Below are 19,221 nucleotides of genomic sequence, written 5' to 3' on the forward strand. Positions count from 1 at the left end.
TATAGACCTTGGGAGAGAGTGGGTCGGTGACTGCAACGGCTACTTTTCCCTTTTTTGTTTTATTTTAAAATTTAAATCCGATGTTACGGTGCCAGTTCCCTCAATCAAATGGGCTTAACGCTCTGGTTCTGATCGTTGGATTAACATCAAATCATATTGGTGCCAGTTCCATTCGTTATATATTTTATTTAAGACATCCTCCCCTGCATCCTCTTCATGTTGCTGACAACTTACAACACCTCTCTACGTGATGAGGTACTTCTATTCGCTCTTTCTGCAAGTGATGGTCTCTTTTAACAGTTTATCCAAAATCTCGTTAGAAGTGAGGCAGATGTTGAAGAAGTAGAGAGTTGGATGAGATGATTTAAGTGGCACTGAGGAAACTGGAGTGGATTTCTTCTCTATAGGAGTGAAGGAGAAGTATTGGAAGGAAAATATTAGGAAGGATTTTGAACTTGAAGAATATATAAGTGTCAGTAGCATGCACATATTTCTTCCGAATGACTTTCTGGAAATGTGCTTGGTGAGGCTCCCGCTGACCAGTCTTATAGCCACACTTAACTCCCATTCCTAGTTCCTGCACAATGAGAAGGGAAGGTTCACAACAGAATCCATGGTTTTTTCTGGCTGATGCTGTTAAAGATGGCTATTACTCCAGGGAGATACATGCATTAGATGTTTCTCTAGATCAATGGTGTAGGATCGATGCTGATATTCTGAAAGGAAGGTTCATGTTCTCTGTTTCCAGCATCCAGGTTAAATTGTTGGAGATTGTTCAAGCTTGACCAACTTTGGGAGGGCGGACAGGAGCTCATTGAAGCATTGAAGATAGTAAGGGGTTCTAGTGTTTGGTCCCTTGACATGGCATGAATATACATCTATGAAATAAGCACCAAACTGTTTCTGAGGTCAGTTCAGATTTTCCAATATTTCGAAAGTCATCAAAATTGGCATGAAAAACGCTTTTCCAAATCACGGGTTGGTGCGATGTCAGATACTTATGTCTATCCTCTGAGGCTTTTTCACTAAGACGACAAAACTGGTGGGAGGAAATCCCGACCGGTTAGCACCACATGGCCTGGGCTTTTGCCTATTCTTGTAGCTTGCCCCACTACTGAAATGCCCAATCAATACCAAGAGGGCCCAGCCCACTGCCAATACCTACCACCCAGCAGCTATAAAAGATAAGAACGGTTATCACTCAAAATTTATTAAAGGATGACCCTCATCTCCAGGTTTGAATTTGAATAATAGATATGTCTATTATCATTTAAGGAACAGAACGATTCAAAAGTTCAATATAAGAAGAGAATCCAAGTACGTAAAGGGTATCTGATTCTTTGGTATTAGGGAGTTATTTTCAGTCACTGCCGTAGGCATCGAAGGTATTCCCTCGAACTCCCAAACTGTCTTATTTTTTGGCTGCAGGTAATCGTGCAGTAGTGGTGGTGAAACACGTCCATAACAATTGGCATGCTTGTCATGAAAACGAGACTTCATTGTTGCTCAATTAAAAAGTCAAACAAGTTTATTCGGCTAAAAAGTGATAATTTGATGCGCACAAAGGGCTGTAGAAGGATTCTGCTGATTGCTGTTGGAGGTCTTGGAGCTTGGGATAAGCCTTTGGATTCTGGAGAAAAAGATGACTGGGTATCAAATTGATGGACAGAATTCCAGAGGATGCATGAATTGGTTGCTCTGGCATTGTTAGTAATGGGGTGTTTTATGTTTACTCAGAGACAGATAAACTTGTGGATATGACGTATAAATGTTAGTGGTTTACTGTCCAAATGACTCCATTCCCTTCCCATGTTAAAGTACCACCCAAGGCCTTATCTTGTAGTGGGCGGCTGTTCATGCTTTATATCTCCTGGTGTGAAGGAGAGGGTCAAATGGGGTGGCCCGTGGCTGAAATGTTAAGAATATTTGGTCAGATCTTAGATTTCTTGATTGTATGTGACCCATGAATTTGATGCTGCACGTCTATGAAGTCCATTGCAAACTGCAACTCATGCAGAAAATGAAAGCCACCCCTTCTCACTAATGAAATCATTTTAAGCAGACATTACGGCTGGGAAATATCTGTTTCAAATTTGTTTCAAAATATGATCTGAAATAGAAATTGGGAGAGGAAAGTTTTCGTTTTTCTTCAACAAATGGCCTGCAGCCACCTTGATATTAGGCCCCAAAACATCACTCAAATCACAGAAACATTAGCTGGTACGTCTGAAAATATATCGACTCTCAAATATAGTTACCATAACATAAATTGAACACAAGATCACCGAAGACAAAGGATCGAATTCAAAGGAACATAATAAAAACATCCATAATAATTTTGCATCACATAATATATATATATATATAACACATAAAGTACAATTCTAATTAATGAGACCAGAGAAAGGATCCCATGGCGAACTTTCTCTTCTGTTCAACATCCCCAACGATCGGTAGCCCATATTCTTTAAGCAAGCAATCCAGCTTCCACTCCGGCATGGTTTCGTAATCGGCTTTGGTGTATCTTGGGTAGTGCAACGGCATTTGGAAGTGCCCGCATCGATCCTTCCCTTGCTGTCCATTGGCTCTGCTACCTACGTTTGTTGAAGCCCTAGTCACTGACTCCATTGCCCCCCAACACCAATGTTTCTCAATCCTTTCTTCTTCTTTACTCTACTCTCTCTTGTGCCCAGTTCTGGCAAACTGGTGGGCTATTTAAAGCTGTTGACAAGTTTTTTCTTCCTTTATTATTATTATTATTATTATTTTGTGGTTAAGGAATATTCTGCAAGCATGGTATTTGGAGTTGATTTCCAAGAGACAATATGAACAGGAAAGAAAAAAAAAGAGTTATGTGGGGAAGTCCTTTACCAAAGGTTTTTGGGTTGAAGTCATTACAGTTTTACCACAAAATCAAGTAGATCTAGGCTACAATTTTGTTGCTTTAATCTCAAGCTTTTCAGTTATAGTTATTTACTTTTTCTTGGGCCTTTGTATCATGAGAGACATAGAAAGATAGGCGCCCACTGTTCCAACTCTAGTCTATCCTTAAATTAAACTTCTACATTTTTGCTTTTTTATTTCACAGAAGATGCCAAATCATGAAGTTTTTAGCTTGTGTTTAGATATTGTTGCGTGCCGTGTCTTCTTTTGAAAAGGTTGTTTACCAAGATCCCAAAAAAATCATCTATAGGATAATTTGAAGTAAGTTTTACTACACTTCATCATTCCCTGGCTGGTCTTGAATTCAATGTCCTACCTCCTGTGCTGAATATAGATCTCGTAACGATTTTTGCTATCCATGTGAAGTATTTGGGTATCATTAGATACTATAAATGCTATAGGATCCATTCACTTGAGGTCTTTCAAGTTTGGATAAAAACTTGATAGCTAGGGATCTTGATTCGTGTCTTACATCACTCCCAAATACTTGTTCTTATTAGCTTTGAATTTTTGTCATAGTAGCTTTCCCAAGGTGCCGGATTCACCAAGAAAAACAACCCTTCTCTCCAAGGTGGCAGATTCCTTTCTCTAGATGTAATCGAAGGAGGAGTATATTGTGTATTAAAAAAAATACATAGACAAGAATACTTAACATAAATCCATCACGTTTTCTATTTTGGGATTAATATATTAATATCCATACGAAATAAACACACCATATAATATCGCCAACCTCACTCCCCTCAATTATCACGAATCTACTAGGAGCGAAAAGATGAATAGACAACATAATAGACAACATAATAAAAATAAATAAATCCATATTGTTTATTTCCCTTTCTTCTAATCATGTACTGAAACCTTCAATTTCGATATTCAACTATAATAAAATAGTTATGCTATTTATAAGCAAGTGTGAAGGACACACCCTAAACCCTAAAATCTATTTGCAATAGATTGTGATTATAAAATTTATTATACAAATCAAGTCATACCAAGTCAACTATGTAACAAATGGCGAAATTTTTTATATCATCTTGCAAATGAAATTTTTTATAATGAAATGTAACAAATGACGAAGGAAAATGAATGCTAACCTTTCTCAACTGAAAAAAAGAAAAAACAATTTAAGGTTGATGGTAATGACTCAGTAACCACTAGACTATGCCTATTAAATGCAAACATGAGTACGTAGTGTTGATTCATTGTTTCTTGTCCACACAATCGGTCTGTGGCGTATGAGACATGGCAAGCGCGCGCAGTCCATTAATTTCTTAGTCAATCATAGAGCATTCAAAATGTTTGAAACTACACGTTCTGATCATGGACATCTCCATTACATATGAACATATCTTCTCCCAACACATTACGTACAAGTGATGAAGAATTAATTGGAGAACCAACAAGAGATGTAGACCACATATGGTTTCTTGAATTCTGTAACCATAATACTTGTCAGTGGGTCATGGAAACAACCAGCATTAGATTCCATAGACCCACACAAAATTCAATGCCAAGATCTTACTTTTTCTACACTACCTTCAAATTTTTAGTTGAAATACCTAAATGGAATATGAATAAGCTGAAATTCCTTTGGGTTCTTAAGTGAATGCTACTTTGGAGATTGCATGGCAACTTATTTAGCTAGATGATTCTGCCCATTCACATCTCTTCCCTATTTTGCAATGACAGAAACTTTGATATGCTATTAAAAACAACCGGTCTTTGACAAAACTACATCAAGGTCCTCAAATAGGTTCAAGATTTATGACCCCCAAATCCTTATCAAGGGTGTCCTTAGCCTCGATGTAAAACCCTTGTCATATTTATCAACTACTTGAAGCATGGTATCTGAGAACTCGTAGTGTTAAAAAATATAATACAAATAATAAAATCGACATCTTCTCATTAGATTAACCTTTTAGACAAATGGTGATTTCACAAGTACACAAGTGATGGAATAGTAATGTGGCATCCACTATCACTACTTCCTCCCATTACACCCCATTGTCTTCTAGACAAAGTCAATAGAGTTCATACCACTAATATATTGTGATACCATCTGATACTCCCATTAAATTAAGAAAAATTCTACTTATCATTCCTTACACCACACACCAACATGTGATTTATTATTTTTTTTCATTCTATTTAAACACACACATATTAATATATAAATATGTGTATTAATGGACAAAATCTTATAAGAATCGGAAAGCAAACATTAAAAAAAAAAAAAAAGATCTAAAACATTAAAAATCTTAAAAGGAAAACAGATTTCTGAAAATAGGTAGTGGGGACTGGGGAGTCCCCTTTCTATTTTATTTTTAAAATTTTTTATGATGAGTTTGGTTATATTTTCTGTTCATGTGTTTTTCAAGATTTTAGTTTTTTTTTTTTTTTTTTTTTTTTTTTTTTTTTTTTTTTTTTTTTTTTTTTTTTTTTTAAATGTTTGATCTGAACTTTTCCTAACATGGACCGAACTAACTAGAGCCTGCATGCAAAAGGCTATTTAGGACATATTGCATGTTTCGTGACAAAAGATGAACATCTCATTAAAGGAATTGAAGTGAAACGTTTAAAATATTCAAACTTTACAATTTTCTTTTCAGAAAAGTTCCATTATTTTTATTTTAGGTTTCTTATATCTTTTATTTAATTTTTGTTATATAAGTTAGCTAGAGATGTTGGATGTTAATTAGTGCAACTGTGCATGTGGTGCTCGTGTAACGCTTCTAACATGAGTTAACGAATTTTTTCCGATAGTGGCCAATTTGACCTTTATTAAAAAAATAAATCGACAAGTAAAATAACTACCCTTTACATTTTTTCTAGGACCTTCTAATAAAATAATATTTTTTTAAATATTTATTTTAATTTTGATTTTGAATTGATGTGTTTGAAATTAAAAAATATATATATATTATTTTATGATAAGTTGTAAATAAATTGTAGTTTTGAATTGTAAGGCCATGATCTCCCTAGAGATTAGAACCCTCAATTATAAAGGAAGGCATGTCAATTGAGTTACTGTTCAACTAATAAGTTTAACTCAATTAATAGCATCCATTTACAAGGATTTTACCGATTGATACTCTCTCCAATTGTCTGATTAAATTCAGAAAGAGAAAGAAACACCATTAAATGTTTACGCAGAGTTCATGCTGTCTAAAAATCTAAAAAAGTGTAAATATTATAGATCACACATATTAATATATCTATATCTAAAATAGACCCATCCAATTTGTCACACAATTAACGAGGATCTCTATTTTATTTAGTGACTTTTTCAAAATTAACAAACAATTTATGACCATCAATATATAAAAAGGCAACTGACTTTGAAAAAAAAAAAATTAAACGGTAAACCCGAAGTTAGTTAAAAGATTCAAAGTAATTCATGGCTATATTTTCGATCTTCAACAACACACTCCATTTATAATTGGCAACTAATACTGCACCTGATGTTTCTCAACTTTCATGGACTCCGCCCATTTTGAACCACTTTTAAGTTTTAACCCCTTTGTCTTTTCTTTTCCTTTTTCTTTTTCTTTGTGTAGCCAAAACAATAAATAATATTAGATCACAGAACCACATGTACCTGCCAGAGAGGAGAAATTCTGACAAAAACATTTATGCATGTTAAGCTTTTAAATCAGTCGTCACTAGGTTGGTTCCTATTACCTCTCTCATGTCCTGATTCGTGAGATTCAAGATTTCTTTTTCCAGCATTTTCTCAACAATCAAACAGGTTCCCCCACAAATTTATTATCACTCTTTTGGACAGTACACCGAATATGCTAATGGCACCCTTTAATTTCCATGTTTATTCTATTTCTTGTCATATATTCTGATCATTAATATGACCGAAACATTAATGACCATATTAAAATTTCAGGTTGTTGGCGAAAGTAAAAATGGCAGAACCCTCTAAAGAAACAGATGAAGAAACTATGATGCTGCATGAAGGAGAGCACAAAAGTGATGATTGCCGTCATCCTAAAGAGTTGTCCAACACTTCCTTTCTAGCTGAAATGAATCTCCTCCTTGTATTCCTCTCATCACTCTCTTCACCCGATCAAGAACTCTTAAATTACGAACAAAGTAAAGGACAAAGTGCAAGAGACTCGCGTGAAGCCAAAGCTTGCATATCAAGATTACGCACCAAAAGACAGGAAATAAGTAAGGTTAAGCTCATGGGGCGACCAACACCAAGGTTTCACACAACCGTACGTGATTCCAGGTAAGATTGTAACTGTATTTCACAAAGATCATACAGATTCAGACCCTTAGAACCTTACCGTATTAAGATCAGAATGTACAACCTAGCACGCATAGGCAATGCTCTAGTATATGTCTAGTATGCTTGGACTCTTGTCTATTCTCGTGATCAATAAAATCTTATTTACCGATAATAATAATAAAAGAAAAAATGTACACCACAACAGCATGTCTCAAATAACTAGATTTTTATTTTCATTTCATATGTAGTCTTCAACATCCAGATTTCTTTATAATGGTTTCCTCTTGTTTTTTGTTTTCAGTCATGTAAGGAGGATGTAACAGAAAATGTCCACCAAGCTTGACAAGAGAAAACGGGGGAAAAGCAAAGACGTTATTCAAGATTTTCACAATATCACAAATATGTTGATAATGTTGCAATAAATACGTGTTCTCCTAAACAGCCACTGCGAAAAGCAAACCAGAAAACAAGGGGAGGAAAGCTTGATTATGTTCTTTGTTTCTTATTCCTCAAATTCCTTTATATCATCAACATTTTTGTACAATGTATTAAATATGCTATAGGTATACGTATTATGTAGTGTGAAAAATGGAGTTACCATATTGGGACACCTCTGAATCTAGAATTTTCTATGAACTCAGCAACGTGTTTCCACTACATATTATCACCATATCTCATTCAAGCTTTCTGGACAATTCAAACCAGTTGGGAATAGAACCATATTTATCTCCATAACTTTGTTTTATGTGAGAGCAAAGTTAGATTCTAATAATTACTCTTCTGCCTTCATCTTGATTTCCAAGTAAACAAACGATTTATGGAGAGAGAGAAAGAGAGAGAACTAAGGAACAATCGCATCAAATATACTTGGAAAAAAGCTTTCTTAACTCTTATGGAAAGGCACGAAATGCATTGTTTTATTGTCAAGACATTTATTGATACAGCATATAAATGAGAAGCTGAAAGCTAAAGCATGCTCACAAGGAAACATAGACAGGAAAACAAGGGAAAACAATTTATAAACACAAATTCAAACTTGCTTCTAACTGATTCTCGGAGAAAAGAGAAGAAATAAATTATCCCTCGTTTATCTCTCGTCACCTTGCCTACAAAAATAGCATACTTGGTTAACTAATTACCATGGACTTTACTGCACTTCAGTCTGATATTCTGATCTCAACTCCCAGAATGTCCTTCACCATCTCGTATGTCACAAACGCAATTGCTATAGATGGAACTACCTGAACAAGAAAGGCAGCACATCAAACAAGTCCTTAATGCAGGGAAAAGATAAGTTCATTCAACTTTAACAAAAGAATATCAGCAACATTTAAATGAGTTTATTTGAAAGGCAAAAAGTCTATGGACGAGTAAGGAGCTGATTTGTAATATTTAACTGGTAATAGACTATGCTTGTACAGATCATAAAAGGGCATGAATCTGTGGCTCTAAGGCACAATGGCCGCCTACCCTCAAAGTACAACCACTTTTCACATCTAACCCTGAACATCAATCATAGAAGTTTTCCACAACCACTCTACAAATTCTAGAACACTCATTCTAGACTGAAGAATAGAATTTTTTTATCAGCAAATAAAGATTTTATTGATGACGAATAGGTAGGGCTGTAAACAAACAATACTACTTGCTCATTGAGGGGGATTTAGAGACCTATTTTTCCAATCTTTGTTACTTTAGGCTATTGTATTAGAGGGGGTAAATTTTAATGACGTGTATGCTTCTTTCTTTGTTCGTAGGCAGTAATTAGATATTTCTCTCTTGTATACTACCTGTGTACTTGGGCTATGCCTAATTATGAGGATCAATAAATTTTCTTATCAAAAAAATAAATAAACAATACTACTCGACAAGCCGCTCGAGACCGGTTCATTCAAACTCGAATTCGGCTTGATTCATTTATTAAAGAAGCTGTTCGTGAACATAAAATTATGATCGACTATTAAATGATACATATAAAACTCGGCTTGGCTCGAATGAGTTCGTATAAAATAGAATATTTCAAATACTAAATATGTTACCTGAATCCTTATGAATTTAATTGTTGATATATGTATATACAAACTTTAAAAATATTTAGCAAAAAGTCAAAATTTTTAGATAAAGTTATAAAATACAATATAGATGATCTATTTTAGATGTTTATAGTTACAAAATTTTTAATTGCTTGTGAATGTTTGGAGAGTAGGTTGAAGGGAAAGCTGGTATTCTTATTAAATTGGATATGGAAAAGGCTTATGATCATGTAAGCTGGGATTTTCTTGTTTATTTACTGAGGAGATTTGGTTTTGGTGCTAAATGGAGTTCGTGGATTAAGCATTGTCTTTTGACTTCAAAATTTTCTATTTTGGTGAATGGTGAACTGGCTGGTTTCTTTTGTAGTTCTCGCGGTTTGAGGCAAGGCGATCCCATTTCCCCCTTTCTTTTTGTTATGGTTATGGACGCTTTGAGTAGAATGATTGAGAGGGCTGTAGAGGGTAATCTGCTGTCCAGTTTTGTGGTGGGTAACGAGAATAGGAACTGTTTAAAGATCTCTCATCTGTTATTTGCTGATGACACCTTGATTTTTAGTGAGCCTGATTCGGATAATTTTCGTGTTTTAAGAGCACTTTTGTTGTGTTTCGAAGCTGCTTCGGGGTTAAGAGTTAATTTGTCGAAGTCTGAAATTGTTTCTGTGGGTGATGTTCAGAATTTATCAGATTTGGCTAATTTACTGGGGTGTAGAATCTCTTCTTTGCCTTTGAGGTATCTTGGGCTTCCTTTGGGAGCCTCTTTTAAAGCTGTCAATATATGGGATGGGGTGATTGAAAAAATTGAAAGGAGGTTAGCGCGTTGGAAGAGGATTTACTTGTCTAAGGGGGGAAGACTAACTCTTATAAAGAGTACTTTGTCTAACCTTTCCACCTATTTCCTTTCTCTTTTTCCACTTCCGGCAAGAGTCGAAAAGAGGATTGGGAGTTTATTTCGTAATTTCTTATGGGGAGGCATTGGTGAGGAAAAGAAGTTTCACTTGGTTAGTTGGAAGAAGGTTTGTCAACCACTGGATCGTGGTGGTTTGGGGATAAAAGATTTAAGGGTTTTAATAGAGCTTTGCTTGGGAAATGGCTTTGGAGATATCATTTGGAGAGTAAAGCCCTGTGGAAAAATGTAATAGAAGTGAAATATGGAAGTTTGTGGGGTGGTTGGTGTCCTAAAGCTGTTAGTGGTGCTTATGGGGTTAGTTTGTGGAAATGTATTAGAAAAGGATGGGATTCCTTCTCCAATAACTTCATTTTGAAGGTGGGAGATGGTAAGAGGATTCTCTTTTGGCATGATTTGTGGTGTGGGGATACTGCTCTCAAGCTGGTTTTTCCTACCATTTTCAGAATTTCCAGGGATCATAATGCTTCTATTTATGATTCTTACAGCAGTATTAACAAGAAGGCTGAATGGAATATTATTTTTAAAAGGGAAGTCAATGATTGGGAGGTGGATGAAGTTAAGGCTCTGCTGGTTAAACTCTACAGTTCAAAGTTGGTGCTTGAAAGAGAGGATAGCATGGTGTGGATTCCTGCTGGAAATGCTAAGTTTTCAGTCTCATCTTATTACAGAATTCTGTCTAGTCATAGTAGTTGTGTTTTTCCTTGGAAAAGTATATGGAAAGTGAAAGTTCCCAATTAAGGTTGCTTTTTTCTGTTGGGTGGCATCTTTGGGCAAAGTTTTGACTACTGATAATCTTAGAAGGAGAGGTCTGTTTATAGCTGATTGGTGTGTCATGTGTAAAAGGGCAGGTGAATCAGTAAATCACATTTTTCTTCATTGCGAAGTTACAAGATTCTTGTGGAATGAGGTTTTGAGTTGGACAGGGTTACATTGGGTTATGCCTAGAGAAGTGGTGGATTTATTGGAAGGCTGGAAGGGTTTGAAGGGCTATAAGAAGGCGGTGAGAGTTTGGAAGATGATACCTCTTTGTCTTATGTGGTGCATATGGATTGAAAGAAATGGGAGATGCTTCGAAGATAAAGAATGCTCATTGGGAGATCTTAGGAATTTTTTCTTGAGTACTTTGAGTTCTTGGGTTAAAGTGTTTGTAATGGAGGATAATTTTCTGCACTTTTTTTAGTTTTCTGGCATTTAGTTTCTTTTCGTTTGTGGAAGTTGTAGGTGTTTCCTTTGTATACGACCTGTGTACTTGGGCTTATGCCTATTTCTTTGAATAAATTATTACTCATCAAAAAAAAAGATAATATATTTTATCCAGCTCGTGAACAAGCTCAAATATTAAACAAGATGTTCGTGAACATAAAATCCAACTTGATGAAAAGCTTGAGCTCGACTTGTGTTTGAATAAAAATTAAACAAATAAGCTTGACCACCAATTACTCGCTCGAACTCAGCTCGTTTACACCCCTAGAAATAGGCATAGCCTAAGTACACGGGACACATACAAGAGCTAGAGTGTGAAGAATAGATACCCCCACAAAACAACATTTGCAGCTCTACAGGACCCACATCCAGATGCACCTTATGTTGGACATCCCACAGGCCAGAATTTCTAAGACTGGATGGTTCTTAATCACCTAATTCGTGGAGCACCACAACTACAAATATGGAAATGGTTCAAAGGATCAAAACTCTCTAAGATAAACCTCTTTAGTATCCATACACACCAATAAAAAAAATATCCATACACAATGGATACTTGGCTAGGCAGCCAAATAAAAGTTCAACACGACACATTGGCATTCATAGGATATAGAGCTTTCTTTTTTCCTCCTCCCAGCCAGCCAGTGGTATTTTAGTCCTAAATCTTGTATTTTCTCTATTTGATGGAAAGAAGTGACATAGTATCTAAGTGTCACAAATAATGGCAATTCCCTTAGAAGGTGACCTAAAATTTCAATTTGGTAGTGCAGACCAAACATTCTATTTGGAAAGTTCCAAACCAGTTAAACCTAACGTATTCCCACATTTCTTAAAACATAGATTGCAAAGAATAGAAAGAGACTGACCTTCACAGAATTGGGGACCAAACCCTTATACAATGCCCCAAAGCCTTCATATCGAACGGTTTTTCTGAACGCGTCGATCATACCAGTATATTCAAGTGGGGCCTTGCTCCTCCCATCACCAGTGACAATAGAAGCAGCATTACTCCATCCCACCATCTGCATCCGTCTACGTATGACATCAAGAGGATAAGCAACAGTTTGCCCAACAGTCCCAGCAGCAGCCCCGCATGCCAGCCGTGTTGTCACACTCAACTCAGCATCCTCAACCAGTCCAAACGGTCTAGTTTTAACTAACCAATCCTTTAGAGATTCATACACAGCAAAGTTCAGACCCACATATGGAACCTGCAAACATCAGATACTAACATCATACTACAATTCGAGAGAAATGTTCTTCTGATTTCATATTAAAATCCAGCGAGACAAGTTTAAGGTGCTAAAAAGAAAATGATAAATTAATACCAAGTATCAGCACAGAAGGGAACAAAAATATGTTTCTAAAACTTGAATTTCTTCACCCTTGTTACAATTGTCTTCCCCAGTTGCCTATCTACAGCAGAAGAAAATACTAACATAACTATTGACATCTATCCCACCAATGCATTTACACATGTTTGCATGTGAGTGTGGGCAGACAAGTGTCTGCGTGCATGAAGGTTACACCATTCAAAATAGAAATCAACTGAAGCACAGATCATTATTGAAGTGCAAAATAAACTGAGACTTTATGCAAGGAGCTCAGCTCTCTAAACTCACTCACTCCCTCCTTCCCTTCCTCCCTCTCTCTCATGTGTACATTATTTCTTTTTCATTGTTAACAAAGCAGGAAATTTCAAATTTATAGAGAGAAAAAAAAAAAAAAAAAAAAAAAAAAAACCAGGAACATTCCTCCATTTTTCCACTGAATTCTTTCTGCTATGCTAGAACAATAAGCATTCAATCTCCATGATCAAGAATTCCACACGGCACTCATAGGTTAATGAGGCATGTTGCAACATATAATTCAAAAAATTAAAACCCCTAGGGGTTGGCTCAAGTGGTAAAGGCCTTTGTCATGGTGGTATGCTCCCTCCAAGTCTAAGGTTTGAAATCCTCTTGAGTGCAAACAATTTCTAAGGTCCATTAGACTGGAGAAACTTCCCCTTGAATTAACTAAGGTGCACTTGTGGAAAACTCCTAACCAATGGCCTGTGCACCCTCAAGATTAGTCGAGACATTGTTCACAGACACCCGGTGCCGATAAAAAAAATCTAAAAAGTAACATTCTTCATGAGCAAGCAATACATGTTCAAGAACATAGAGCAATGTGATTTGGGCCAAAAAAAAAAAAAATCAGTGACAGCAGGGGAAGTGTTGGAAACCTGACACATAAAAGGCCCCATTGAAAACTAATTTCATACTAGAAAATCAAGATACCAGACTCGAGTACTTGGTCGTGTTGAAACCTGAAATTTCATTGGCATCTCTTTTTATTATATAAATAAATTTCATCAGCATCTATATTCTTTTGATGAAAGTAAAATATCATCATTGGTACAGGCAAAATCTCCACAAGTGCAAGGGCCACATAATTGTCAAGACAACCAGGGCTTTAACTGCATGTAGATGAAGATACAGATCCTAGCATAGACTTCACTATTTATCATCCTGGCTGTAATTACCCAGTCCAACATAACAGCAGAAAAAAGAAGAGAGAAAAATTGCTTACAACTCCAATCACAGAAGGAAGCCAACCCTTGTATAAAGCCCGTGGGCCTTCTTCCCTGAGCACGGTTGATAGCGCGTGGATTATTCCTCTGTACTGATAAGGAGAATTTTCCGTCTGCAATTATAAGTCCCATCAAATTTTAGATCCAATAAATGGGAATTACCTATGCACAGTCCTTAATAACCCAAAAGATGAATAGCTTAAATGAAATATGTTGCCATTTATTGTAATAAATAAAATAACCAAAAACCAAATCCTCCAGGAAATTCAAACAGCACATCTTATCTTAAATAGAGGTATTGGTGTTCCCAGCAACTTCCATAAAATGGGATAGAAGACAAGCCTAGATAATTCTTCCAGGAACATATTTACTTTAAGTTATGAGTCTATGATGATAGAAGACCAAGTACCTGTACAGTTAACCTGCCTCGTACCATGTCCATTGGATAAGTTGCAGACATGGCAATTATTCCAGCACACGCCCCAGCCCCAAGACGCAAAAGAGGAGTGAGCTGAGCATCTTCTGCACGAAATAACAAGAAAAGTGTGTAAGACAATATGTCCTCTATTAACTGCCATCTTTCCATCTATGAATCCTCAGACACTGAATGAAGTTTGTCTGAGTTAATGTTATGATCATGTCCTACTAATAAAGTTCTTGAGTAGGTCAGAAGGAAAACAAGCAAATGTACTACTCACATCCAGTACATAATGTATTACTAAATGTACGATGAAGGTAAACTGGATTCTTTATGCCTTCATTGATTTAATACATGGCAATGAAGGAATGAAAAAGGCCCATCTGATAGTTCTTTTACAGGCATCCCTTCCTTTTCACTCCAAAAAACTAAATCAAATTATTATGTCTAGAACAAGTCTCCATGGTGTCTTGTTAATGCATAAACAAATACATAACCCTTCAATGACACAATGATGTTAAAGAAGAACATACCATTGCCAGTTTGCTGCTGATATAGACGCAAAATGCCCCTGCCATTACAAGAAGGGAAACTTTAATCAATAGACCTCACTACTGCATCGAAGGGTACATAACTAAGGTATTTGTGTACAGTATGCAAGAGGATAATGAAAAAGGTCATAAACGTCTATGCTTATTTTACTATGGCCCATCATTGGACCTCAAAAGGTAGTATTGTCATATCACGTTATGATTACTTCAATTTGACAGAACAGAAATGCACATAATGAAAAATAGCCGAACAGTATAATATAATTTTTCTCCTTTAGAAAGTTCGATGAAATTTAGAGTAACAAATACGATCATCAACTTCACGCAAGATAGTTGCATGTCTATGATCAACAGCAATCAACCAAACTCAAAAGGCCACGCTCCCAAAAACTCGGTTTTGCCCAAGAATTTCACCAATGTTTCCGACATAGAAAATTACAATTCAAAAGTTGGGCCCAAAATAAAAAGTTAGAGAGCACAATTTAAAAGCACATGCCAGAGACCAATGTAATCTATTCACATAAACATCGAGCAGAAAACTTTACTTTGAAGCCTGCTCATAGCTGAAGAACTTGACCGCAGAGTTTGGCACAATACGTGCACAATTAGTTCCATTTCCTTTGAACAGTCCACGAAAACCCTCAGTTCTCCATATATATTTCAAGCCTTGAATCGTTCCATTGTATTTTATGTTATGGGGATTCTGGACCTGCATATTATCCAAGCTAATTAACATATCATTATGGGATTGTGCATGGAACAGGAAAAGCTCCAGACTAACGAATTTGGGTCCAAAAGCATGGAAAAGGAAATCTTGTCACCTTGTGGCACTTACAAAAGGGGCCCTATTGATTAGTATTACATATAAGAAATTGACCATGGAAATTAATATAATTAAATCTCATGTGCATAGAAGAACTTGAGATTTTCAACCCCAATCAAGAATAGTTCATGATCAGGGACCCTTTTCAATCAGATCAAAGGGTTCTTTCATAAAATGTACTTCAAAGCATTTGCTCCATAGATATGTATATATATCCATATGAAAAAATCATGTAAAGAAGGGGATATCTTTGTTAATGAATTTATACATATATAAACAATCATGAATTATTCAATTGAAATAAATTTAAAAAAAAAAACGAATTATTCAGTTGAATTTCAACCAACCTGGAGCAATATTTTTAACCTTTCTAATGGAGCAACAGCTGTGCGTGACCTGCATAGACAATAAAAAATTTATTCTACGAAATGAAAATAGCACTACCGCAAAGAAGAGAATTGGAAAAAAAAAATGCACAGTATGTTCAAAATTAGTGATACCGAAGTTTTCCCAGGCAGCTACATTTTACAAAACTTGGATAATTCATCAACTACACTGGATGCAACACAGTCTTTCTGATTCCAACTCACAACAAGATTCAAAATCCATCATTTTTCCCGATTGTTCAATAATAAGCCAGAAACTTAAAAAGAATAAATAACAAAAAAACAAAAAACAAAAGGGGAAAAAAGTCCCATTCCTTTCAGATTTCCATTTCTATTTCCCTTTTATAAACCAACATACTATCAATGAACGAGATAAGGAAGATGGAACTCACACTCCTCCAGCGACTCCACCCGCGACCAGAGACTTGCAAATGCTGAGAACAGCATAGCTCGGAGCCTTCACGCCCTCTCTAGCTAGCTTTGCCTCCCCCGCAAAATTCACAAACTTCGACACCGCCAATTCGCTCTTCACATCCTCCGAAGCCATTGGAAGTAGAAAAAAAAAACAATAAAAGAAACTCCTTGGGGAATAACCAGGAAAAGCAACCAGAACCCTACGTCGCTGTTGCACTCGATCTCGGCTTCACGGAGTTCTATTTCGGCGATCGATCGGTTCGGATCTACGGCGAGTATTTCAAAAGGCGAGCCTTCCGCAGTTCTGTACGTAGTCGCAGAGTGTGGTAGTGGTGGCTCGGGAGCAGAAAGCGAGGGTTTAACTGCGGGATTGCAGTTAAGCGACGGCGTTTCTTTATTGTGCCAAGCATGCGCAACGCGCTTCCTGAGAGAGTGAATGTACGTGCACTCGCTCAGATCAGTTGCCGTGTTTGGTAGGCACGTTGGGCAAATGCAATGATGAATGAACAATCTTGTCACTTACCGGAAACATCCAAAACTACAAAAATTAAAAAAGACGGAAAAAGAAGTTCCTCTCTCTATTCTCTCGGACAGCGTAGAGATTTCCCTTTCCTGCCTTCGTGTAGGTGCTTTTGGCTTTCTACGGCTAAGGACTTGAGTCAGTTATATGAGAAGATGTCTTTTATTGCAGAAGAGACTATGAAAGTGTTGGTAGAGATGGAGTTGTTAGAAACTTAGAAGAGGGAATCGTCGGAGGGGAGCAGTGTTTAATTATCAAGGTGTTTATTGAGAGACATTTTAATAGAGGGGCATTCAATCAGACTATGAGACGATCTGGAGATCTATGAATAGCATCAAATTTCGTGATTTAACATTAGTACTGATGCCAGTTGAATTTGAGGAGAGTCGCGACAGAGCACGGGTACAACGCGATGGACCTTGGTCTTTCGATAAACAGTTAGTGTTGACTAAAGAGTTTGAGGGCCAGTTGCAGGTGCATGAAATTAAAATGGAGATTGCTTTCTAGGTTCGAATACACAGTTTACCTCTGATGGCTTGTAATGAATATGTGGGGGGACTAATTGGAAAGTCGATGGGAAGGGTCATTGAGGTTGATTTAGAGCAAGATGATCTTGCTTGGAGAGAATTTATGCGAGTCAGGATTAGCTTGGATATTACGAAACCTTTGCTGCCACGTAAGAAGGTTGCTTTGGGTTCTCAAAGGGACTGTTGGGTTTCGTTCACCAATGAGCGTCTGTCGGATTTCTATTATCAGTGTGGCTACCTGAGCCAGAGCATTGAGATTGTGCAACATGGAAGTTGCAATCTGCATCTTAGACTTTGGAGAATTTCCCTTTATGGGCAATGGTTGATAGCGGCACCACCTACTGGATAGGGTGGTGGTAAACGATCAACGATGCTGAGGGATTATGTGGTGGGAGTGGCATCGGATTCAACAGAATCAACGAGAAAAAAGGATCATGCAGCGGAATTGGAGAGGATGCCAACGAGGGAAACTAACTCGATGGAAAAGATGGATGATGGGAATTAGTTTCTTAATGTACCTTCTTCTGAATCTGCGATAGTTGGGGTTATGGATAAGGTTATCCCAAAGGTGATGATTACAAAAGAGGTGGGAACTGCCGAGGAATCAGGGAGTTTGAATAAAAGAGATGAAATGGGGACTAACGGTCAAGTCCCTGGCAATGTCATTTTGGTTGACATTGGGCCAAATACGGGCCAAAGTGATGGCCTAAGTTCCTCAACTCTAATTCAGTCTCATGGGCCGAACGTTAAGAAAAGAATAAAAAACCAAAGTCCACTACAGTGACCATTGGGGGAACAAGAGAATCAACGGTCAAGAACCTGAGGAAGATGGAAGCACCAGTGTTAGGGAAGGAGGATCAGAGGGCTACGAAGAAGGTCTCCTTGCACTTACCTGACGGTTTGTTCGAGGGGAGTGATGAGAATGTATCGGTAGTGGGTATAAGTCAGCCCTACCGAGAACCATGAAGCTTTTAAGCTAGAATTCTCATGAGCTTGGGAACCCACGAGGAATTTGTACCCTCATGAAATGACCAGGAAGGAAGATCCCGGAGTTGTCTTCTTACAGGAGACAAAGGTGGCATCCAGAATAATGGACATGTATAAATTTCGTTTGGATTTTGTTAATTGCTTAACGGTGGATTGTAGGGGTAGGAGTGGGGATTTAATGCTAATGTGGAAAGAGGAAATTGATTTGCATGTTCTTAGTTACTCTAGTCACCACATTCATGTTGTGATTAAACATGATTTTGATAGAAACAATGATTGGTTCCTAACAGGCATATATGGCCACTTTGAGACAACATGTAGAAATGAAACCTGCGATTTAATTCGGTTTCTTTCCATTACAGTTGATAAACCATGGCTAGTTTATGGAGATTTTAATAAGGTATTGGACCTAAACGAGAAGTGGGGTGGAAGGGTGAGACCAGAGAGTCAATGGAGGCTTTTAGATCTGTTTAAATGATTGTGAGATGAAGGATCTGGGATTTGCTTGCTCTTGTTATACCTGGTGCAATAGAAGAGAGGTTGATGACATAATTTGTGAGAGGTTGAACAGGTGTTTAGCAAATGCTAAGTGGGTTCATTTGTTTTCTATTGTTAATGTTCATCATGGGTCTAGTTCTTACTTAGATCATGTGCCTGTTTGGTTGGACACAAATGGTGTTTTTCAAATAGA

The 19,221-nt window shown here is 37.0% G+C and overlaps 1 protein-coding gene and 1 pseudogene across 2 annotated transcripts; one reads left to right on the forward strand and one right to left on the reverse strand.

The window, feature by feature from the left end:
• Window positions 1–250: 250 nt before the first annotated feature.
• On the forward strand, window positions 251–1,118 carry LOC121263195 (annotated as a pseudogene).
• Window positions 1,119–8,050: 6,932 nt separating this feature from the next.
• On the reverse strand, window positions 8,051–17,253 carry LOC121268478 (mitochondrial adenine nucleotide transporter ADNT1-like). Of its 2 annotated transcripts, none has more exons than XM_041172797.1 (8): window positions 16,475–17,253; window positions 16,044–16,092; window positions 15,419–15,582; window positions 14,856–14,893; window positions 14,314–14,423; window positions 13,904–14,017; window positions 12,196–12,540; window positions 8,051–8,427 (listed from the first exon to the last, which is right to left on the reverse strand). In XM_041172797.1, the coding sequence occupies exons 1-8, from the start codon at window positions 16,627–16,629 to the stop codon at window positions 8,344–8,346; spliced, it is 1,059 nt and encodes a 352-aa protein (XP_041028731.1). In that variant the 5' UTR covers window positions 16,630–17,253; the 3' UTR covers window positions 8,051–8,343. The 2 variants fall into 2 exon arrangements, with proteins under 2 accessions (XP_041028731.1, XP_041028722.1); XM_041172788.1 differs by having other exon boundaries at window positions 14,314–14,426; window positions 16,475–17,247.
• Between the last annotated feature and the right edge of the window lie 1,968 nt (window positions 17,254–19,221).

The sequence above is a fragment of the Juglans microcarpa x Juglans regia genome, chromosome 1D (genome assembly GCF_004785595.1).
Source record: "Juglans microcarpa x Juglans regia isolate MS1-56 chromosome 1D, Jm3101_v1.0, whole genome shotgun sequence".
Classification (NCBI taxonomy): Eukaryota; Viridiplantae; Streptophyta; class Magnoliopsida; order Fagales; family Juglandaceae; genus Juglans; species Juglans microcarpa x Juglans regia.